The sequence below is a fragment of the Dufourea novaeangliae genome, unplaced genomic scaffold, assembly GCF_001272555.1.
Source record: "Dufourea novaeangliae isolate 0120121106 unplaced genomic scaffold, ASM127255v1 scaffold108, whole genome shotgun sequence".
Taxonomy (NCBI): domain Eukaryota; kingdom Metazoa; phylum Arthropoda; class Insecta; order Hymenoptera; family Halictidae; genus Dufourea; species Dufourea novaeangliae.
Window position 1 is genome coordinate 3,124,498 of NW_015374014.1, and position 24,946 is coordinate 3,149,443.

The window sequence follows — 24,946 nt, forward strand, 5'->3', positions numbered from 1 at the left end:
AAATAAATATATTATTTAACTTTTCCAATTACAGATGTCATAGGAATTAAAAAGATTAAAAAGAAAAAATGTGGGAGTGAAACCGATAAAGTGGATGTTCCTAACTATACTTTCTATGAATACGACACCGTTTTCACTCATTTATTGAATACGACGTAAGGAAATATCAATTATAATATACATATGTATATGTCTATGTATACTGCCATGAAACTACACCATACGATGTCATAAAATACTGTTTGAATTCATCCCTTACATTTTTTTGGAAAATTCGTATATAATTATTTCGATTTCTGCGATTCAATGAAAAGAAATTTGGAAACGAAAAGAGAAGAACGAAATATGTTCAGAAATTTGTTCGTCTTACCAAAAGAAATTGTCTACTACTCCACGTGCTGCAGACAACCAGCAGTTAAAAATTCGGTTTGGTGCAGGTTGATCTCGAAATGCATAAGGTTTTAAAATAAATTACTTCATCGTAAATACGTCGTCGACGACAAGACAGTACGGTAAAGTTACCACCTTTCTAATTATTTTATTTTTATTATTTCTTAAGTTCAATTTAAAAGGTTAACGTACTGAGTTTTATACAGCTTTTAGTTGTCAATCAGAATATATATATATTTTGTTTCCAATATTAAATAAATATTTTTTTCGTAATATGAAATAAACATTGTATGTATATTTAAATATTAAAAATGAATATGTATTTAATATTTTGTGCTACTAGGGTACATATATTAAACACGTACTAAAGTTTCGAGTTGACGTTAAAAAGTAATGGAGGGTCATTCCACTCCTTACACCAACTGAATGAACCTAAAAATAAAACGAATCGAAAAAGTGGTAATTTTTTTGTTCGCAAATGTAGGCTTTGCACCGAATGCGAGGATTCCACCCCTGGCAAAAAGTTTCCGATCACACGCATTAATACCAAATTCACTAAGAATATTCATATTTTTGAATTATAAAATACTATCATATAAAGATAGAAGTGATGGGAAATTGAAAGGAAGTTAATACGAAGTAAATAACAAACTTCCATTTATTGTGAAAAAGAAACAAGATAAGAATACAAATGTTACATGGAACAAAGTTTCCTTATTGTAAGCGTTGTAACACCATTGTAAGCGTTCCCTTTTATGTTTTTTCGTAAGATATGTTTTCGTCCTTGCTTTTCGAAATGAGAAACCCATATAACTTAAACGATTTCCGACCGTAAGGTCAGAAACGTTTCGAGCCCACTGCTGATTTATTTCTTTCGAAGTTAATCGTCCCATATTTTTTACAATTTAACGTAATTGTTTCGTTATATTTTCTTTTTAAGTCACTGACTGTACTTTGATTGCATGCTATGATCTGTGCAACTCTTCTTTGGCTATTTCTTTCCTTCAATAGCTCGATTATTCTTACCTTTATATCATTCGAATACACTTTGTGTGGTGGCATATTGAACATTTCACTTGCTTGTGTACTGAATGAAATTGTACGACATATTGATTCCGTAGAGGTGAACTTCTACTTCCATTTCTGTGGTCTTCTTCTGTGTTTATACTTATAATCTACGCTTCTCATATTCAAGAACGTACTTATTCTAGCTATGATCGGAAACTTTTTTCCATGTAACATTTCATTTTTTATTGTGTTTCTTTTTCATAATAAATAAAAGTTTGTGTTATTATATTGTTATTTACTTCGTATTAGCCTCCTTTCAATTTCCCATTACTTCAATCTTTATATGATAATATTTTATAGTTCTCAAATACGAATATTCTCAGTGAATTTCGTATTAATGCGTGTGACCGGAAACTTCCTGCCAGGGATCGAAGACGAACTTCAAGTGGACACGGTTCTGAGAGTTCTGTGCGATATTAAGCTCTCGGCGAGTTTTCTATTGGATTATTTGAGAGTACAAATTTTCGAAGCTGAGCTGAAATGGACACATACTCGCGAGAAACTATTGCAAGGAACTCGAGCAAGATCCTCTCAAATGGACACGTAACTTAGCAGTCCTGATACGAGCACACGAGAATGACACGATTTGTCCGAAGGGTTTCAGATTGAATTGAAGATCCCGCACCGGTTGACGACCAAAGAGATATGTACCTGGCTTAATACTGGGAGCCGCTATTGACATCTTACAGCGAAAAGCTTGTAGGCTTTGTGCTCCGTAAGGCCACAGCTCGTTGAACGTCACCACGGGTTTCGGCGCAAACACGATTTTTGTATCGTCTATTCGACGAGATAGAGAACCTTCGATCCAACGGCTCGCCGACTTTACGGCTGGAGAACCAGAGTCTTTTTTAGACGTAAATCGCGTGATCTCGCGTCTCCGGTCTATAAACTCCGCGTTTCTTCACCGTTTAACTTTCGATAACATATTTAGCTAATGTTAGAAACACTGTATTTCTTATATACAGTATTATATTTTAATATAAGATGTTCACTAGGGGGGCTCTTATTTGGTCTCGATAAAAAATTTTGTCAACATTTTTCTCGCGGCACCCTGCAGAATAGTTCCAATTAATAAAAGAATAATCTGTGCAAAGTTTGAACTCGATAGGGTAACGGGAAAACGTGCCCCTAAGCTCTTGAACGTTAAAATAATTAATCAAATACTCATAAAATCGGTTTCTTTCTAAAAATATGTTCTGGACAGAATTTTAAAAGATTTATATTTTTGAAGACAATCTTCTGCGAAAGTTCACTATAACTGAGTTAGATTCAGAACTGAACGTGTATTAGTGCTAGTAACAGTGAGATCCGAAACTGTAGTTCGTCTAGGGGGTAGGGTTGTAAAAGGTTTTGAAATTGGAAGAAGGGTTGAGAATATAGGACAAAGTTTAAGATGTTTCTGGAAACAATGTGGAAGCTGAGGTGATATGTTTTACGAGTCCGGATGACGCAGGATTTATTAACTCAGGAACAGTAGGGATTCTGGATAAATATTTATCAGTACGAGATATTGAAAATTAAAAATGATTACGTTACAGCATAGTGTGTTTCAATCAGATCTTTAATAACTGTAGATTTTAATTATTGTATTATTACCACGTAAAGAGATGCTGATTTAATCGACAATAGTACGTTGAATAAAAATAACATCATAGTTTTAGGGACATTTGTTTTATGAAAGTATAAAAGCAGTAAAGACATATGTCTGTTATCTGGGTCCTTCACTGGACAAAGCAGTCAATACAAATAATAACAGTAAACACATATGAAGTTTGTTAAAGCAAGAGACTATGAAATCTTGAAAAACATGATTTTGACGAAAACTTTCGCCTCTGTCTTGGAATGACAATGATGTCCTTAATTGCTTAATATTATTCCATAAATGATGGAAATTTTGCCTCTACACGTTCTCTTTTAATTAGTGCAGCTTGTATATATTCTCTAAATACAATGTTCCAAAGCCCATGAAAAATCAAATTGCGAAATTGAAAAACAGGGTATACGTTTTTAACGTTGCAGAAATAATGTTCCGCCGCGGACTTCGAAAAAGAGCAGAATTCCACATGGGCGTCGCCCAGGGGACAGGGGGGGGCTTGCCCTCCACCTTGGACGGAAAAAAGTGGCTTTTGCCCCATCCTACAAGAAAAAAATTAGATTTTGCCCCCCCCTCCTCCCTGAGTTACAAAATTTTTGCGTAATATTTAATATTCCAGTATAATTTGAAACACGACCAACAGCCTCCATTCACAAAATGCATACATTTTCAACGATTTATGACTTTAAAAACAAAATAAAGCGTGTCTGGCTATGTACAGCCTTTTTCACTGTGGCAGTCGACGTGTTAATATTTTTGCCCCTCCTCTCCCCCCTGACTGATAGCGTGGCTACGCCCAGGATTCCACTGAGAGTCGTTTGTCTACTTTGTCGATGGTACCGTTGCGTCACGGACGTTCGAATCACGAAAGTACAATCCTGAACCAACTGCTCAATAAAATCCCGTGTATTAGGTACGTTGTAACGAGTTATCTTTCCGTTGTGAGAATTAACCATTCCAGTCACGTAATATGTCTGTTTCTTTATCGATCAAGGGCTAATAAAACTTCATTAGCTGCGAAATATTTTAAAAGTGCAGTGAAGTATCTACTCACCTGTCACAGTTCAGTCCAGTTACGGTCCAGAGAGCGACCGGATGCAAAAGAGTTAAAAGGAAACCGTGGAGGACGCACCAGGTGCCGGCGATGGGCCAGGAACCAGTAGTAAAGATCAGTAATATCAGACACACGGCCGCTTCCACCGCACCCAAGTGTGTCAGCAACAAAGTATTGGCGGTTTGTTGCTGCTGCGTCTGCGGACATCACGGCAATACGCGGTTAACTTGTTAACTGAACTTCCCTCCTCGCAACAAAACTTCTTAGATGGTACGGGATCAATTTCTAGCTGGGATCTCGTAATCTACACTTTCCGACACTCGTTCATCATCCGTTGCTACATTTCTTAGCCGCTACTTCGTCGACTTCTTTTTATATAACATTTCTTAAATTGGATTTTATAGAAACATTTTTATAGATATTTGTTTTCTGTAGGACTAATTAGTGGCTAATCTTAGCGCAGATCTCAGTTTTTGAAGACCTATTTATGGAAACAGGAACGAAATAGAAATTGATATTTTAATAGTGATGATGATACCAATTTATTCCACAATACAGAGTTATTGCAACGAGACAGAGCAGGACAATTGCCAAAAGAGTAAAAGGGGTATACGTAGATAGAAATATGTAACGGAGAAGTTCTAGCCAAATGTAATAAGCACCTACTAAACCTAACCCAATATTTTCTATTGAAGATTTGATGAATCTAGGAACAAAATGAATTTAGACTTAACTGATAAAATTTGAAAATGCCAATTGTCTTGTTTGTGGCACATAAAACAATTTTCACTTTTTCTTGCGATATTTATCGAGGTTCAAGTCAACCTCCCTCGTTCGATTTTCCTCCCTGTCGATGCTAGAATAAGTTCAGAAACGATAAGACATGCACGTGATGCAGCGATACGAAGATTGCAACTTTGCATTGACGCAAACGGTCACCACTTCGAGCATCTCCTGTAATGTAAGAATTTATTTTACTACCACATTTGACCTTGCGTGACCTTCAATGATAGCTCGCTGAAGTCGTCTCAACACCGACTATCACATGGTGATAAAAAAAACATAGCATTCCATTAAAAAAAATAGAGATGACCTTGAAATCTCCTCTATGCCTTCACCCACGCAGAAAATGTTTGTGTCACAATATGCCCCCCTGTATACCGTGTAAGTTTTGTATATAACATTTTTTCATATTATTACAAATAACGGCAACATTCAAAGTGGACATAGTTATTGCCCCACCCTGTATGTATCTTTTACACCAGTCTGTTTTGGCCGGAAGCAAAACTCCGAGAGAAAGCTTCCAATGCAATCACATTTACGGTAGAAACACTGGGGCAAATCTGACGAGTAGTTTCGCGGAACGTCGGGACGCATTTTATTCGACCCAGTTCTACGACTGTCATTCAGCGTCTCGGCCTTCGATATAGTATCGAAAAGCGTGCGATCTTTTTTAACCGTCTGGGGGCCGCGCCGGCTCCCGTTGTTCGTTGTAACGGCTCGCGTGAAAGCGTAAAGGCTATTTCCAGGGTTGGCCACTTTCCTTTCGCGGGTTTCATTTCTTCGTTCGAGAAATGTGTCATGCTTGCGAAAGGAGTGGCTCCCATATCAGAATGAAACCGCTTGAAAAGGGGCGGGATTACCGCGATCGGAAAAATCGAGCTCTCAAAGCCCCGCGAACCCATATCAAATACTATTAACCCTGTATTAAGTTCTTCGGTGGAATTGAAAATGATCGTAGCTATAGAATAAAAAAATCTCGTAAGAGGATCATGGTATATTATCCCCAGTAGCCCGCGGCATTTGGACTTTCAATTGTTCGTGCAACGATTAAAAGATACGAGCTGGTCGGGGTACGAATGAAAGTTTTATTGTATTGGGAAATTTTATTGTTGCATATTTTTGGATAGTTGATTAATTTATGATATGATGTTGTCGCCGAGTTCTCAGTTATTTTGACAATTATGCGAAAATTCTTCCATTTCTATGTCATCGTTTAATCAATTTTTAAATATAGAAATATAAGTCAGTATTAATTTGAAAAAGTATTCATTCAATACACGAAAAAATAATGTTTTTACTTGGACCACAATTTGTATAAATTTTCACGGATACAAATATCAATATATGCAACAAAATAAAATAAAAATTGTAATGAAGTTACGTAACATTTTTCAGGTTTTCGTGACTTTAATAAAACGAAGAAAATAAGTTTCTGTTTAAACTGCGTTCTTGAAGTTTTGTGTCTAGATGTGTGATTTTACATAGAGATCTGCAGTCTACTTATAATCAGTAGATTACCGATCTTTGTTTAAATTAAACTTTTTAGTGATTTAATAAAGGTGGAAATTAAACAGAAATTTATTTTTTCTATAGAAGACTTTGTGAAATTAATAATAAAATAAGAGTCTTGTATATCAGCATGTCTCACGTGGGCACGTAAAAGTGGCGAAAGTATGTCAAATCTCATAGTGAAGTTTAACCCTTCGGAAAAAATACGCCCTCGGAAAACCATGAAGGTGATTCGGCCGCTCGATGTTATCGCTGTACCTACATAATATACAATCTCTTTATCGGTCGCGAGCATTGCATGCATAGAACCTTAAAGTATCATAGTTCAGCTAGTCTTGGTGCACAAGTTCTTAGATATGTCTATTTGAAGATATTTGTAAAAACATTGTGCATGTAATATTACCAGATTAACTACGACCTCCGGAGGGTTAAATGTAATCTTAAGTTTTAATTTTTATGCATATATATGTATATTTTTATCTTTATGTACGGTTGCAATTTTAATATGATAACAAGCTGAGATCAATTTTGAAAACGGATTTGAAATCGGTAAATTTTGATATATTGTAAAAAAAATCATAAGTTACAGGGCTATACCTTCGTTAAAGCAGTTATCTTGCTGCATTCTGCACACCCTTTATAAATGTATAAATTGCGCCGTCTAATAATCATAGTAAACTTTGTCAATCGTTTTCGAATCGACTACAACCACTGTAGTTTCCCAGTGAAGCACCAGTGAGATTCGTCCTGAGATAAGGAATTTAATTGAAACTACAGCTGCTTCACTACCCAACTATAGAAATTTCTCAACATCCGATCGAACACTTTCTTCTTCCAATCCATGAATCGCGACTAGCCTCGACTTCACTGGGTCAGTGAGTTCTCGTTGCAGATTTATCCGACCAGCTATTATGCACTATCAAACTTCATTGTGCATCCTCTGTCATCGGTAACACGACCATCAAGGAGGACCGACAGCCTATTGAATAATTCCTGCAGTGTCAGTGATCCATTGTCTCCTAGCGGCCATCCCCTGGATTGTCTGCTGACGTGCGATCCATGTCCGATAAGTTCTCGTACATCTCGGGGTAAAGGGAAGAGTTTGGTATTCACCTGTTTGCCCAGTCCGAGGACCACGAGGAGAACGTAACCGTTAAGAAGAAGTCCCAGAGCAGAAACGAGGATGAGAGGCACGCCAAAGGCCCAAGGGACCATTCCTCTTTTTCCCGCGTATTGTTGTCGCCTTCGAAGATTTTAGCTCCGGAGAAAGGAAGCTGATCGATCCTGGCAGCGTTCAGGTCGCTCTTCCAGCTCTGTCGACCCTCTGGCACGTAGCAGCGCACAGCGTCATGATGGCGGATGCACCTAAAACATCCGCCACGTGGCTCGATGTTAGTCAGAAATAACTGAACCAAATAGTGTTAATACTACTAGCGACCTACGATCATCATCAAACTTCGGAGTGATTCGTTTAGAGTCTGGGTAACTCTGTTATTAACGGTAGATTTCGTGACTACAGCGCTCCACGGATTAGTGCTAGTTAACCTTTCCTAAACTATTTTGGTTACTCAATAGGAATATGTAATGTTGACTTTAGGCAGCTAGACATTGAAAGAAATGATAACGGTGGAACTCGTTAGACATTTTTTATACACCTGTTTGACGAGTATTTTTAATTATTTTAGTTTTCATATTTGTTCGACGAGTATTTTTGATAATTTACCATTAACCGCACTATCAGCGTACGTACATGTTAGAAGTGGTTTGAGTGTTTTCATTTTCTAGCTCTCTTGTGTACGATTAAGAAGAATGGATGGCATTGTTTAATTTACTTCATTTATAAGCTAATTTTAAAAAACCTTTCGAGTAGAAATTGATGTTTTTCAGCAATGGTTCTATTAGATTAAAAACAAAGTAATGACTTATTAAACATTATTGAAGTTGATGGTTTCTTGCATTGTGTATGCTTGAGCATACAAATGTTTATACGAATTCGTATTATTATTAACTAATTTATAATACATAAACAGACGTGGGCATTGTACTAATAAGTTTCGCTGTAATGAAAATAGTACAAAGACTTTCTTGAATTATGATACAATTATTTGTTACATTCTATTTTGTATATTCACGTATAATTGAAATAGATAGAATTCATAATTTAGTAATAAAAAATTGTCGAAACTGTAAGTTATCTTTTCTATTTTACATTCTTCTTATAGTTATATTTCAGTAACTATTTGATTGAAAATAAAATTCAAAATATCATCAGGTGACACTTGCTATTGGAAATTAAAATAACTAATTAGATATTCTAAAAGTATACATACATTTAGTGATATTATTCTTATAATTAAGTTTTCATCATTCCACGTGATAAAGATTAAACCTTCAGTAGTATTGGTTGAACTTCGCGAAAGCACCATGATTCCCAACTGCAACAGCAGTTGAGATGTTGCATCCCAGGTTGCTGCTGGTCTAATTTAATTATCCCATCTTTCATAATTTTTTATAACATGTGACGTTAATACAAGGTTTCAGTGAAAAATATAAACATAGTAGAACTCTTCTTAATCGAATTTCTGCTATTCGGATACCTACTTCAATATCCAAACGTTCCGTTATTCTAATTTTTCATTATTCACAGATCGTATGCTTTCATCTAATTCAGTATACAGTATTGCTCAAAAGTTTGTATACTACTGTCTTGTTCAAATAAGTTTATATTATCTTAGATTGTAGCGAAAAGAACTTATTTTATTTTATAGCTTGTATGTTAATATAGAAAATAAATGCGTCAAGTATACCCAAATGTATACTTACATTTATAGTGAAACAGTTCAAATGGCATCTAATCTCTTCAACAAAACGAAAATTGTTATAACTGCTAAAGAAATTTGGTTCCCATGAATCTTTAACCAAATGGTGTTCAATTTTACTGTTCTCAATTTCTTTTGTGTTAATTTGTGTCTTTAAAGAGAGAAAGTGTATTGTATTCGAAAATTCGGTTACCTTGCGCGATGAAGCTAATTTTTATTGAAATGGAAGGATGTATCGAGGAATAGAACTGGGTTTTACAAGTTTTACCGGACAACCTCCTTGCGATATCGATTCATAAGAAGGCATCGGTTTGGTCAAGGCCGTTACATCAGGACACGAAAGGTCGGTTGTCGTGAAGCGAAGTCCTCTATTCACCACCAAACATGCCAATTAACGATGCTAGTTACCGCAGAGATATATTGAATAATACATCAGACATTACAGAAACGTTTATAGTAACGGTCTACAATCGATTACCATGAAATATTGTATGCCAATTCGAAACAGCATTTGTATGTTTCGGTAGAGAATGAAATCGAACAAAATCGATAATAATTTATAATTAAGAATAATGACCGCAGGTCCCTTGTGATTCAAAATCCAGAACGAAAGTGATTACAATGTATTGCCGGTTTCGATCGAAGTTATGTGTTTTCTATCCTTGGAGACCGGCCGTCGCGAAAGTGAAGCTTAAAAATTCAATCGCTAGAAAATATCTTTTTACTGTCTCCCGTGGATCAAGGTCTGCGATTTAGAACGTTCAAATGGGGTTTCTCTTCCGACTATAAAACGTTCAGTTTCCTGTTTCGTTGGAAATAGAGTTGAGAAATGGAATTAAATCGTTGAAAAAGAAGAAAAGCTTTTCGGATCTAATTGCTAAAAGTTTTAAAGTGTCATAAGCAATCCTACTTGTATAATTTAGTAACAAAACTATGCAGTTTAAATGGAGGCATCAGTCTCTAATGAAGGTTTTAGGACGTTAAAGTTACGAACCTTGTGGAAACTGTTAAAGTAAAAATAATCAAGGTTTTAGGTCGTTAAAACGATAAACCTTGAGAAGACTATCCAAGCAAAAATACAGTGTCTAAACAACAGAGTAGATACTCACTCGATGGATAACACGATATGTACTGTGTGTAAATGTACAGTGGATAAGAAAAGTCTTGCTACACCCTTTAAAACAGAACAACTTTTTCAAAATTGGACCAAGTGACTTGAGTTTCATTGTGAACTTAGAAGTATTAGTGTACTATATGATGTGTTAACAAAATGTGGAAAAAGTTGCAATTGATCGGAATCGCGACGAAAATAGTAAAAGTCGTTTTACAACTTTATAATCTGAAGATACAATGAAATTTAATAAATACATGTCGAAGTTTTCTGTTTAGTTACATACATGTTGAAAATTCATTATTGCGATTTGAATTTATTTATAGTCTACTTCAAAATAAGTGTTCATTCAAGGCTTCTAGTTTTATTAATAATTGAAAGGTAGACTTTCATTGTAGTTAAGCGATGAAATGGCGGGTGTTCAATCAAATAGACATTTAATAAATTTTATTTAATTAAAATTAATTGCCCCTTGAAGGTTTCTTTTTTATAAAATGGAAGCTAGATGTGCATAACAGTCAAAAGGTAGAAATAACATTCGAGCAACACATGCTAAAATTATGATTTGCCAAGTGGGAACAATAAATTGCAACAAGAGCAGATTTCGTTGAATTGTACGTATGTACGTACAATGGCCTACCTCCTCACCCATCTCTCTCTCTCTCTGTCTCTCTCAAACGCATTGTTTTCTAGATCACTAACAGCCAGACGATAAGATAATTTGGTTATGCCTCTATCGAGGCTGCTCCATTATCGACTATTAAGTGTGTTTCAACGTTTATACGAAGAGAACTTGCGAGTACTGTCTCAGTCTGTCATTCGATTCCCTGTTTAAGCAACATTGAAATTCAATTTATACGGTTGCCTGACTTCAGTTCTTAGAGATTCTATAATGAAAACAGTCTAGTAGTTAATAGAACGATTATTTTATTGACATTATTATTCATTCGATGAATGTTTATGCAAATTCATATTTTCACAGATTAATGTGTAGAAGCTGACATGTAATGAAAATTTGTAATTTTTATTTTGAGTTGAATCTGAATATAAATATGACACAAATTAAATTAAAGCATACAAGAACTTCTATTTTGTTATATGCAAAAGTGCATAAACGTACGCAATCTAATTACATATTAGGTTTTTGCGCATGAATCAATGGATTTTGTAATGATAATTGTCATTGCACTAAATTTTATTTACCAACGACATGCATGTGTTTATTATGATTATTATTTAATTTCGACTGGTTGTACTTATTTTTAAATAATCATCAAATTAATAAATTGACTGTCGAAATAATGATTGTCGCATCAACAACGAAATGTAGAATTCGCTTAATAAGTAATAATAGTAACAACCAATTAAGGCTGACAAATATAAATTAAATAGAAATTAGTTGTTTCTACTAATGATTGCATTACATTACAAATGAAATAGTGCTATTATTAATTTTCCTGCATTTTCATATGCAATCAATGCATTAAATTCACAGTCCATTAATAAATTTGTTATATTTATTCATTAATTAGAGGAAGTCAGGCGTTAATTTAAAAAACGCGAGAACACGCATTTGATAGTAAGTTTTCTCTCTTAGTCATCTTTTTCCTTGAACCATTAATTCTACCATTAGAAACCCATTAATCGAGCATGGAAAGAATAAAACTAAGATAAACAAAATCCTGAACATCGGATTCGCAGGAAAATCCTGTTGAAGACGATAAGTCACGCGGCATTAGCCGCTTTTCATTCTCGCGCTGTTAACCGTTCTGCTTGCAAATGGTTGCTTTCGCCGGCAGTAGTCGACGTGGCTGCGGTGGACTGAGCGGAAGGAAATTTTTATTGAAATGTAAAACGCGCGAACGAAATATCTTTAACGTTTCGTCACTCCAAGTATACGTAAAAACGTTTACGAAAGTCCCTTGAAAGTAATTTATTGCAAGAAATCAATTAAACAGCTTTAGCGTGTCGCCAAAAATTTTAATTAAGCGGCTCTTTCAAATCAGCACTTCAAAATCTAAACGATAAGATTTGCAGTTTCGCGAAATTGCGTACAGTGTATTCTTCTTGCAAATTTCCTCGAGCAAGGCAAATTAAAGGAATGAGATTTCCATAAAATTAACCGTGTACACGGTATGCAATGTACTCGAAGCCGTAGTGCTTCTCTTCGGTTCTATTGACGGACAGTAATTAAATGCGCTCGCAAAGTTCACAGACACAGGAAAGTATTGAAAAGACCGTATGTTCATAATTGAAGTGGATTCAAATTACATACTGTCCTAAATATTTGGTAAATGTAGTATCTATACGATTTACAGGAGCTGTACTTTAATACAGGTCTGGGTTAGGTCTCAAAGCAACGAAACCCAGCTACTTTATACATATATTAACCCAGTTAATTCATTAAAAGTCAATATTATTGATATTAATAAGTAACCCATTATATTTTGTCAGATTTCATATTTAAATTTTGAGAAATTAAGATCCTGTACCACTTCAGTAATATTCACCTCCTTCGCTCTTCAACCCTCATCCGTCCCTCATTTTTCCAACTTAATTTAGTAAACAATTAATGTAATAAAGAGATAAATAATTAAATTTGCAAATTCTTTAAAATAAAAATCACGGAGCCTCGGCTTTTACCTATACGTGCTAGAATAACATCATTTCTGAAGAAAAAAATGTGTCAAATTAGCATAAGGTACGGATGAAAGTTAACGCCATCTAGATACTATTGTTGAAAATGCAAGACATGGGAAAATGTTGTAACTTTAAAATGTCTTACAGATGTATTAATTCATTTGCTGTCACGTGGGTTATATGCGCTCCGAGCTAAGCTTTCAATTTAGGCCATTCGATACTTTGGTTATTTAATATCGTATAATCATGTTTTTTTGTCATGCATATTGCAGTTATCATGTCGTGGAGTTGTGATCTACGCAACATGACGATCATGTTTATAAATGTTCATTTATGTTAATTTTAATAAAATATTAATCTTGACAATGTGGGTCAAATGGGCCCCACGCTAGGGACTAAAGACTAGTCAATTAAATAAAATTCACACAGATTGTTTATTAAAACGAAATACACAGACAAAAAAATTTGAGACTCGGTCGCCGATCAAATAAATAAGAAAAAGCTTGTGGCAGGCTTATGATTTCTTACCGGAAGTATAAACTTTTTTATTCACAAAAATTAGAAGTGCTAACTAAAAACTAGGTACTGAACGTATAAATCCTGAGCTTTCTGATAATGAAACTAAATCTTGTACCATGCCGAACATTGCAGGAAGCTATTTGACAATAAAGCCCAGGATATGTAGGTTATTGCATGGTTATTGGGACTATGTGCAAGATTTGGCAATGTTGCTGTATAGGGTCATACCCGCGAAATACAAATACATATAAAAAATTTTTCACTTATTTTGTGGTTTTAGTGAATTCTAATTTTTTAAATTATAATGCACGAGAATATAATAAACTTTACTTATAAGAATATTGAATATTGACTACGCGGGAAAATTGAACACACACCATGTATATACATATGTATAGATATGCGTGCAAAAACAATGTTGCCAAACACATCAGAAACGAGTACCATGGAGTTATACCAAAATATATTTTTTATTTACAATATAACGATGAATGATCAATGGAAATGTCGTTGAATTTCATAGATGTAATTTTTATACATTACTAAAATGTATTAGTGGGTGTTTAATACCAATTAGTAATATGATGCTTTATTAACTAGAGAGTCAGATACGAACCACCTTAAATGAAGAATAGCGAAATACATATTTTATGTATTGGTTGTCCCTACATTATTTTTCTATTGTAAGTAGAATTAATCAAGGCTCACTGTGTCATTTGTTCAACTGTGCAACAAAAAGTAAATTTCCACACAAACTCCATCAGGTAAACTAATAGAAAGCTTATAAAAATCGATGACAATAAAATTCCTGTAATTCATGCCATTGTTCTCTCCAAATGACAAATAGATTATATGTATTTTGTAACTTCGCGCTCGTCGCGATGTGTTTCCAAACTATTAAAAGTTTCCCGGTATACAAGTAATTGTATCTCGCGGTTGGAGCAAGTTATTCACGTTGCGCGTATTGAATCGCGTACAATTTGTCGCGCGCAATTTTAACCGGCGCGACTAGAAAATATTACTAAAAGTGGGACAGGAAAACGGTGCGGGGGATGGCTGTTGAAAGTTTTCTCATCGACGTTTCTTCTCCACGACGGAGAGGCCATCGGTATACGATCATGGAGCGGGGAAACTGAAAGTGATGTTACTGTGCATGGTAACGCCGGGGGTTGTTGCGGATGTTTACGGACAAAGGGAGCCATTGCGAAACTGCGCCGAAGAATGGTTCCTCGGGACGAATCCGACCGTGTCAACCTTCCATCTGTTTGCCTCGAAAAAGAACAGGCTGTCATTTACTGACAAAACTTTAGGAACAACATGAGGATCTAAACGTGTACGAGCCAAACGATGGGTTTCTGTGTTCCGCTTTCTTTTCCAAATAGTAAACAGTCGTAATGTAAGCGGAATGCAGAAGAAAAACTACCTTGTACTTAGGTTAGAAAACTCAGGTCAAATAGTCAAATATTAGGTATATCAACGATTAATCCACTATTTTCTTAACTCTTTCGCTGTTATTCGTGACTATAGACGTTCTGAAATTTCGTTCAGACTTATGTTGTTGGCGCCTATAGGCGTTTAACCAATACATATCGCTCACCAGCAAATGTTGATGCTATGTTCTTAACAACGATGGCTACAAAGCGCTTATTATTTGCATGATTTGCAGGAGGCTGTTAGGACTACTGTCACCGTGTAGCTTAAAATTTTGTGTAATCATTATCGCTGACGAAAAGTTTTGTTATTCGCAGCGTCGATCATGGTGAGATATTTGCTGTCTGCTATGCACAGTTCACGTTGGAATCTGCCGCAGTCAAGGGTTAAGTAAATCCTCGATGAGTGTGCGAAGGCTCCACGGCACTGAACATTAAATATTTCATAAATTAATAGCCATATGCGGCTGAAACAAATATCTGTGACTTCAGAGTTCCAAGTTCTATCACTGTGCTAAACCTCATTAAAAAGTGAACGTTACGCTTGGGGACTCCTCCTTGTCAGTGCTGAGGAGTCTTCGAACACTCATCGAGGATTTACTGTAGTAGGATCATTTTTTGCCTGAGGAAGTATGTAGAGTGCTAAATGATATCACAAAATATTGTTGTAGTAGGATCATTTGTACTGTAGTAGGATCATTTTTTGCTTGAGAAAGTATCTAGAGTCCTAAATGATATCACAAAATATTGTTGGAGTAAAAGCAGCATTGTCGCAAGACTGCCTCAGACGGTGCGTGGTTCAGCGAGTCTGTTCTTTCTCTCATCGGTAAGTGGTGACGAGTGACGAATTGTTGTTGAACTTCGTTCTCGCATTTGGCAAATCTGGTGGTAAACCGAAAAAAAACCTCGGTTCGGCGGTTTGTCTTTTGTTATCACTAACCAACGAGGCAACAGACTGGCTCAACCATGCGCCGTCTGAGGCAATCTCAAAGCGTATCCTTTGACATTAAGTCATTAGGACAGGGGTCCCCAACCTTTTTGTATCTAAGAGCACATTCTAGAATATTGGTCGGGCGGAGGGCACCATTTATTTTTTCAAAGTAAATTTATAGTTGGACATAGTTAACAATATACATAATGTACAAGAAAATATTGAATTCCAAAAATATAATTTGAACATATAAAAGTTTTACAGAACATTTTATTGAAAACTTAAATTCTTTTTATCGTGGTCGTACAGCGGCGAGCACACGTAAAATGATCGCCGGGCGCCATGGTGCCCGCGGGCATAGGGTTACGGACCCCTGCACTAGGATAACTAGCAGTCACCCCAAAACATCTTCGTTCGAGTAATCAACCCTTTCTTCTTCCTGAAACTTCGAAATACGTACATGTATAGTATAACTCTGCTAAACCAGCCAGTAAAAAGGGAGAAAGAGAAGAAACATGTTACCACCAACGATTATACTTGTAACATTCAGTCTTAGATACAAGTTGAAAGTAGACAGTTCTGAGTATTCAATTTATCACTGTCAGTAAAATAATTTATCACTGTCTAAGTTCAAAGTTTCGTTATAATTCCACGCTGTATTAAGAAACTGTTTCAATAAATTGTAAAGTTTAAGACATGTTCACCTTTCTCTCTCTTTTATCGTACAATTATGTTCACCTTTTTGTTGTCGCCGGAATTCCAACGGTGGCCCGAGTTTTTTTATTTAGATACATTACAATAAATTGGAAATGAGGTTAAGAGTAGTGAACTACTAATTAATATACCTACAAAATATACATACTGTAGTTGTTATATTACTACTCTAGATTATTATATAATATTATTGTTATGTTACTGCACTATTCATAGTACAAAATGCAGGGCTGTGTACGTTATTTCATTTTAGCACTGCCAGGAAATAATATTCGTGATTAATAGGAATTTCTTTGTCAACAGGAAAAGTAAAGAATGTAATTATCATTTGCAACATCGAAGTTTTCTTCTGTGTTTAAGTAATCATCGACATTGTATTAACACAGAAGAAACATTAAATTGAAACAGTATACCTATGGACAATTCAAACCCCGTTTCCTATTAATTTTCTTCGTCCCAATACCCGAACCATAAATGCTTTAGAAACTTTTTATCTAGATAATGAGTTTGCCCATCTTTGTCCTCAACCATAACGCTGTCTCATGCATATAACAGTTGTTAAAGTATCCAAGAGTTTATGCATATATGGGATCGAATAGTATTCTTTAATCATAGAATACCATAAATTTGTACTTTTTTATTTAGATTAATGTTGAAACCGTGTTAACAGAAAACGTTCACCTTTTGACATTTCATCACTGATGTCGACGATACATTAACCACCACTTTCGAGTTAAACTACAGATTTTAGGCTATTGTTCTGCGAAGCAGTATTTCGGCCGCACAGTGTGCTATAAAACAGCAGTATGCTGTAGAACAATAGATGAAAATTAATATAATATGTTACGACGAAAGTTGTGGTTAATCTTTTCGGGTCGGAATTCTCGACACTATAATCCAATTAGGCTTAATGATACAAATGGATCTATTTCCTAATGAAATTATAAATGTAATACTAAATCATGAAAATAGCATTGAAGATTCCCATAAACTCATATCTTTAGTAGATCAGGAAAGAATTCACGATCATTGAAATCATAATCAGGGTGGTATAACCTTGGAGATACGAAGGACAAATTTGTTTTTTAAATGGAATCTATATTTTTTAATGTATTAATCGATGCAGCTCGTCATTCCCTATGAAAAGTATTGAGTTATTTATGTCGAAAAATCATTAGTTTAGGAGATACTTTAATTTCAAAATTGCGAAGTGGTACTAGTAATGCAAAAGTATGTCGCGTGTAGTATCGTATGCAATTTTTTAAATTAAAATATCTCCTAAGCTAATAGTTCTATAACGAACTGCATTAATGCATTAAAAAATATATGATTCCATTTGAAAAACATATTTAACTTTCATATGTCTGCTGCACGTGCACCTACAAAAGAACGACTCGGTCAGATCAAATTATTTCCTGAAGGGCATTTCTTTAAATGACTCACCCTGCATATTATTAATCAAAGTTTATACTAATACAAATTATAATTAGTATCTCTAAATTTAACATTTACCAAACATGTATAACATGTTATACGTGTAAGGTGGCCAGATATTTCTATGAATAACTACGAACAAAAATACATTTACCAATTACACTACCAATATTTACGTACACTGTGCGGAATCGTTTCACATATTTCGTACGAAATGAAACAGGCTGTTCATACCAAATGTTGGCTAATTCAGCCTTTGACACTCACAGTATAAAGGACTGGCTGGGTCTCCCCTAAATAACTGTTCCTCAGACTCCGCGATATAACCTTCACCGTGAGCCCTCGGTGCTGTTTACCATTTGAATATCTGGCGGTGACGAGGGGAATGTCTTTTCGAAAATCACCGTGTTCCATATCTTCTACGCCTACGCGGCACAGCGTATGCAGAACGATACTTTCAAGCTTCATCGACCACTTTGTATGGTTCAGAAATAGGCGAACCCGCGAGTGCCACGGGAACGGAAGAATCTCGAGCGGCCACAGTTTATGCGGTCATGCATATTTCAATGACATGCCCGTTCAACCGTAGTTCCTATTTTGGAACTTTAAGGGCAGGGTTATTTTCGACACGGGCTACTCAAACTGTATACTGTACGTCAACTGTCCGAATAAATTGGACACGATACTCATAAAACCACCCCCCCCCCCCATCTTTCTATTGGTTTATTGCTCACGAGCTCTCTTCGAAAATTAAAGTCGTATATTCAAATATCGGTAGAAGTAGCTGGGACCGTTTTGAAGTCATCAGGGGCTGAGAGGTCGGAGGGAGTTGGAAATGTATAAAACGGGGAGAGGGTGACCTGGGAGACCGAAGGCGGCCAAAGATGGCCGAAAGGGGATGAAAGTGATCGAAGGATATCAGAAAAGGTGGGAAAGGGACAGGAACACAGCTATTAAGGGTGGCTAAAAGTGGTCTGGAAGAGGGGTGCAAATGCTACCCCTTCTTGATTGCGATCTCGATTTTCGGAGCTAGCATTTGTGATGAATTTATTTCGGTGGAAAAGCAATAATGGAGATTGTCTCATCTGCTTTTTCGTTCAGTGTGATCCTGTTATGTAAATCAATGTTTTCTCGTTTTGAGATATTTAAGGTACTGCGTTTTAACATTCATGCAATTCCACTGAACAATTCACCTTCTATTGACTAACTTGTTAAAGTTCTGTTACAGTTAAATTACTATCGACTGATTTGTAGGTTTAAGAAATAATGTGGACGTAAAACTTTTAATTGATAACTATGAAGAGCAATACGCAAATTTCAAGTGCAATTACCTATAACTTTTAAACTTATGCTAATTAATAATTAATCATTCAAGTAATGTAGAATTGGAATTCGAAACAGAGGAATCATAATTTCTACAAATTTCTTATTGTTTTGAATATTTTTTAATTTACATATGTTAGTTACATTAATGTCATTTTCGTTGAAACTAAATCGATATAAAGGTATTTTTAATTTTGGCCACAAATTGTCACTATCCATATCACTTAACACTGTTAGCACGATGTTTCAGACATTTCCGATAATCTGGCAAAAAAATTTGTCCAACAAAAGCTGAACAGTATGCACTTTTCTACAAATAAAATATTTCAAAAAGAAATATATTTCATGATAAAGGGAGGTCACCTCGATTTTTTAAATGTTAATATATATTTTTGACTTCATAATATTCTAGCTGGTGTCGAGACGAATTCAACGATCTCTATACTATAACCTTAAACCTTGAAATAACGCTAAAATAATTTTAGTTGCAAGGAACAGGTTTCCAGTCCACTGTGGACCGGTCGAAATCAAACGTCCCTTGTTAGTCGAGCGAAAAACGTTGTACGAGGCGAAACGAACCGGGACTCTCCGCCGGGGGAATGACGGGACTCATTGGAATGGTCGAAATTCCAGTCCGGTGTCATTTATCGTTACGTACTTGTTGCACAAAACACTTTGCACATTGAGCCGAGGGGGTGGAATCACGCGGGCAACGTTGACGGAGATCGATAAGGAAAGCACTCGAATGTTACCATTTTCGCTTGGACGAATGTTTGTCTGTTGCTTGGGGGATGCCGACGGGGGGCGAACTGGATCACGATTGGTCCAACTCGATCAGAGATTGGGGGAAGTCCGTGTGAATTTTCGGCCCGTTAGAGTGAGATCGCCGAGTTTGGCACCTGCTGTGATGGATGGCGGTTACGAAGGTAATTCAAAGTAAAACGTTCGAGAGCTAGGGTCGAAAAAATTTTCCAGATGGTAGATAATTAATGTTTCTTTCCCCTCCCCAAAAAAACATTCATGATTATTTAATTGTGAATATCAACAACTTCAAATAATTGTTTTTGTCAGTTGTTGGAAATGCCGATATTTATTAGATTCTTTAAGTTACTGTGATCCGATGCCACATTTAATATGGCGTTTTCTGATATTGCATTTTTGAAGGATTCGCCGCGTTTCGTAAATTGAACGATATGACTTTCGCTTCGAAACGGCAAAAATTATGGTTCGCGGGAAGAGACGGCAGGAATAACTTTTTCATGTTATAGTGATACTTTCCAGATATTACAAATTCTAATGATAGCTAATAAAAAAAATATGAAAATAAAAAACATTATTTTACAAACTTACAGTTAGTCAATAATTAATATTCGTTAGATAATGTAGACTGAATGTTTAGATACTTTTAGAATGTGTTTTCCTTGAATTAATTTACGAATTGTATCAAACTCTGCACTGATGTTCCAATAATATTGTTGCAATTACAATACCGACTACAAGCATAAGGGAAACAACTCGGACAAGAAACGAAATAATTAACCAGCTTTTGCATAATAAGAATTGACTTTGTTACGTACGAAAACACTCTTGTGATCTCTTAACCCTATCGGGAGTTGGAATACATCCGGCCAGATTACGTAATTGCCCATGGGGTGTTATAGCGTCGCTAGATTTTCTTGGAAAACAGTTTCCGTTGAGGAACAGACGTGTCCCCCACTACTCTTAAACTCAATTTTCGAGGTATAAAAAGGGACGCGTATAGCTCATCCATAATTGTATATAAACGTGAATAACGAAACTGTCGTCAAAATTTGGTTTGTTTCTCAATTGTTGCTGGTAACTACGCGAAGAAACAATCGGTTATTATCAAACAAAGACTTTGTAATTTTTTTTCTTCATTATCTTCGGTCCAAAACCCTTATCCGCTACAGCATACAAACAACCGATAAAAGAAACAATAAACTGTGATCAAAGATTTCATTATATATTTAATGACCTTCGTAGGAATTAAATTTTCATTTTGATTCACCTTGAAGTCGTCTCAAAACGACGAGGGGAGTGATTAATAACGATCGACGAAATACAGCCGCGAGAAAAATGGAGGGAGAGGAGGAAAAGACAGCCCTCGCGTGTATGAGTGATGGGATTCTTATACGAAGTTTGCCAGCTGAAAAGAAAAAAAAAGAGGCAACCCCAATGAGGGTCGAGTTCGCGTTATCGACGAACATACGTACGACTCGCGTGATCATGCCGACCGACCGGGTGAGTTCACATAAAGAATCGCGGCTAACGCAAAGAAACGGGCAGGACACGTCGAATAATTTAAATCGATCCACTGGAAACATGTCACGGTAAATACGAAATTTCGAATGCGTCGTTCATGACCCAGAAATCGGGATCGTGAAACATCGACAGGCAATTTCAATTCCTGGAAATTTATCAACCTCTGGAATTCGAAGTTTTTTTTCTTGTTTAAACATTAAGTCAGTCAGAAATAAATAGCTAAACACCGTTTTTTATAAATTAATTATTCGTGTTTAAATATTTTAATTCTACAAAATGAAATCCATGTTATAGAAAAACGATTGATGAGAGAAAATACTAATCACATGTGTCAGTCGATTATTCATTCAAAAAATCGACATGGCTACTGGACATCAATCATAGCCTCAAATTAAAAAGTTGTAAAAAACGACCTTTACTATTTTTTTTGCGATTCCGACCAATTGCAACTTTTCCAATTTTATTTTACACATAATTTAGTAAACTAGAGTCCCCAACATCACACAAGAACTCAAGTCATTTGGACCAATTTTAAAAAAGTTGTTTCGGTTCAAAGGGTGTACGAATACTTTTCTCCGGTACTGTATATGTATACATATTGTATATAACGGGTATGTAGACTTTTAAAAATTTTCAATCAACTAGAAATCCTTTAAGATAATAAAAAAATCTGTCTTCCGTCCTTTTCCAAATGTCCACAGTAACAGATCATTTTCAAATATTCATCACCGCATAAATAACTTCATTCAAACTATTATACGTCAATTAGGATTACAATTCCCGGACATTGAAGTAATTTCTTTCAACCATCTGACCTCGTCCAATCCATTTTCTCCCGAACGAGTTTCCTTTACTATCAGATACAAAATTCATGAAAAAACCTATTTTATCTCTCCACGACTTCTCTAACTGGACATTCAATTCTATTCTCGTAAGATCCCTCCCCGAATATTCTTTGCTTCTGTGTTCGGAAGTAAATAAAAATCGTTTCGGATTCAATAAAACTGAACGACAGAGCGGAACTATCAAGAAAGAAGAAAGGCGACCCAGATTTGCATGGGCAGAAATTTTCTGTCGAGTATATAACCGAAAATTTCGTGTCCGTTTACGTGCAATTCTGTCCCCTTGAAAACCACTACGGTCTTGTCTCGGGGTTTTTGTCCCTCTGAGGAATAAAACGGATTCGAAAGGAGGAAGTGAACGGGACAGGCAGGACGCTTCGGTGGCGATCTTTAAATTCTTGGACAAAACGATCGGAATTCGTGAAATTTATTGACCGAGATACACCGCAGAAGAAGGTCATATGCCAATATTGGTAAAGTAACCAGCGCATCCGCATGGAAAATGTTCCCTCATCAACTTCTACAATATTAACTCCTCGAGGCTTGGAAAGTTAGAAAACGGGTCGAAAACCGCGGAACAGTTTTGTGGAACGAAATTCCGTTTCCAGATAGAACTTCTATTATTAGGGAAACTGCTTTCGTTGGACCCGCTAAAAACGTGTAATGATCGAGATCGTAACACGGCGCCATGACAAAGCGGCCGAAACTCTGTTAACAGGGCGAATTTAATACAGGAATCTCGATTTCGAACGACTTCCATCCTCATGGAGGCGTCGTTTGACCATGTTCAAAGGGAAAAACGCTTGTAACGCAATATCGGTAACATTGAAATTTACGAAGTGGAACTCAGTTAACGATCGCGATCAGAGTCAATAGGCGTCGTTTGCGCGGGACCACTGATGCGGACGTTTAGTTTGACAAAGAATGGGGTGCGCTTGTAATTGGGACAATGTGAACTTGATGAACGATCTATGTTTAATATAATATCAGGTGGAAATATTCAGATGCCAAACGAGCTAATTTGACGGTGGGTTGGGTAGATTTAAGGGTACATGCAACATCGTTCATTAGTATACAGTACTATAGAGGCTGTTCACGGATTTACTAGCTAGTGTTTTTCTCGTAACCGATAAATGTGAAGAAAAAGTAGTACTGTGTTTTTTATAGGCAACATAATGGCGTATGTAATTTTCTTGTGTTTGCACTATCCTTTTAAGAATGAAGATTCCATGTTTGAAATGGAATGCTACATATTTTGTTAGATCGTATCGAAGCGTGTATCAAGACCATTTCTACGATGTAGCACAGAATGACGTTCAAGATCATGCAAGTGTTTAGTTAGGTTTCGAATATTTCGTATACAAGGGAAGTTGCAGGTTTGTAGGGGATCTCAAGAGAAGTATAGCGCAATTTCTGTTTTTGGTCCAATTGCAGTTCTTCAGGGTAAAAACATCCCTTGAAGGTAGATAGGTGTTTCCATATTTCCCTGTATATCTTGAAAACTACCGTAGATATAAAAAGATGGTTATAATAAAAATTATCTTAGAATTATATTTATCTCTATAAAACGATGCAATTAAATTGATAATTAATAAAAGTGGGGAGGATGTTTTTATTTAAACAACGAATTTTTATCAATTTAATTGCATTGTTTTATAGAGCATACAAAACCATTTAATTTTTATTGTAACCATTTTTTTATATCTACACGTTTTAAAGATATACAGGGAAATATGGAAACATCTACCTACCTTCAAGGGATGTTTTCACCCTGAAGAACTGAAATTGGGCCAAAAACAAAAGTTGAGCTATACTTCTCTTGAGGTCCCCTACAAACCTGCAAAGTTTAAAAAACATCGGAATTTTCGGGTTACCAACTTCCCTTGTTAGCGTACCCAATCGAATTAATTAAGTTTGATTTTTTACTTGATTATTACTTTTTTAATCGATGAAAGATAGAGTCTACCAATGAGTAACTCACTATTTTCTGAATAAGATGACAATGTAATTTGAGTTTAACATATTTTAACAATATCAAAGCATATAGTCAAGGAAACAAATATTCCATTTGATTAACAAATAAAAAATAATAGATCACTCATTAATATACCTAACAACAAATTCATTTTACAATAAAGGAATCAAATCGAAATCACAGTACGTGACATGTAAAGATAGGAAATACAAGTATAATAAATCGGAATCCTTTTAAAAGTACCATTTTTCACATTCCACGCATCATTAAAAATAAACCACGCTACTCCAATGCACTAATTTCACAGTCACACTTCTCTATCCATTCAGGGATGGAAAACACTGTTCGTGGCCCTGCATTTTAATATCCGCATAACGATCTAGTTCCACCCTCCGCATTATGCAATTTCATTTCTGAGAAGCGATGATTCAGCTAGCGAATTATCATCGAATAAAAAAAAATCGCATTTAATCTCCTTCGTTACGATCGCGAAGGAGGGGAAGAAATGAACATCGTATAGAGAACGC

At 35.8% G+C, this 24,946-nt stretch overlaps 2 protein-coding genes across 2 annotated transcripts in view; one reads left to right on the forward strand and one right to left on the reverse strand.

The window, feature by feature from the left end:
* The window catches only part of LOC107188741 (beta-3 adrenergic receptor-like), a 14,853-nt gene extending 7,240 nt beyond the window's left edge, over nt 1–7,613 (reverse strand). The window contains exons 1-2 of the mRNA XM_015577086.1: nt 7,512–7,613; nt 4,107–4,303 (exon numbers count right to left, since the gene is read on the reverse strand). Coding sequence (XP_015432572.1) covers nt 4,107–4,303; nt 7,512–7,613 — 299 coding nt within the window. The remainder of the gene's footprint in view (nt 1–4,106; nt 4,304–7,511) is intronic.
* LOC107188743 (phytanoyl-CoA dioxygenase, peroxisomal-like) overlaps nt 1–24,946 on the forward strand; it is a 96,920-nt gene that overhangs the window by 18,336 nt on the left and 53,638 nt on the right. The window lies entirely within an intron of this gene.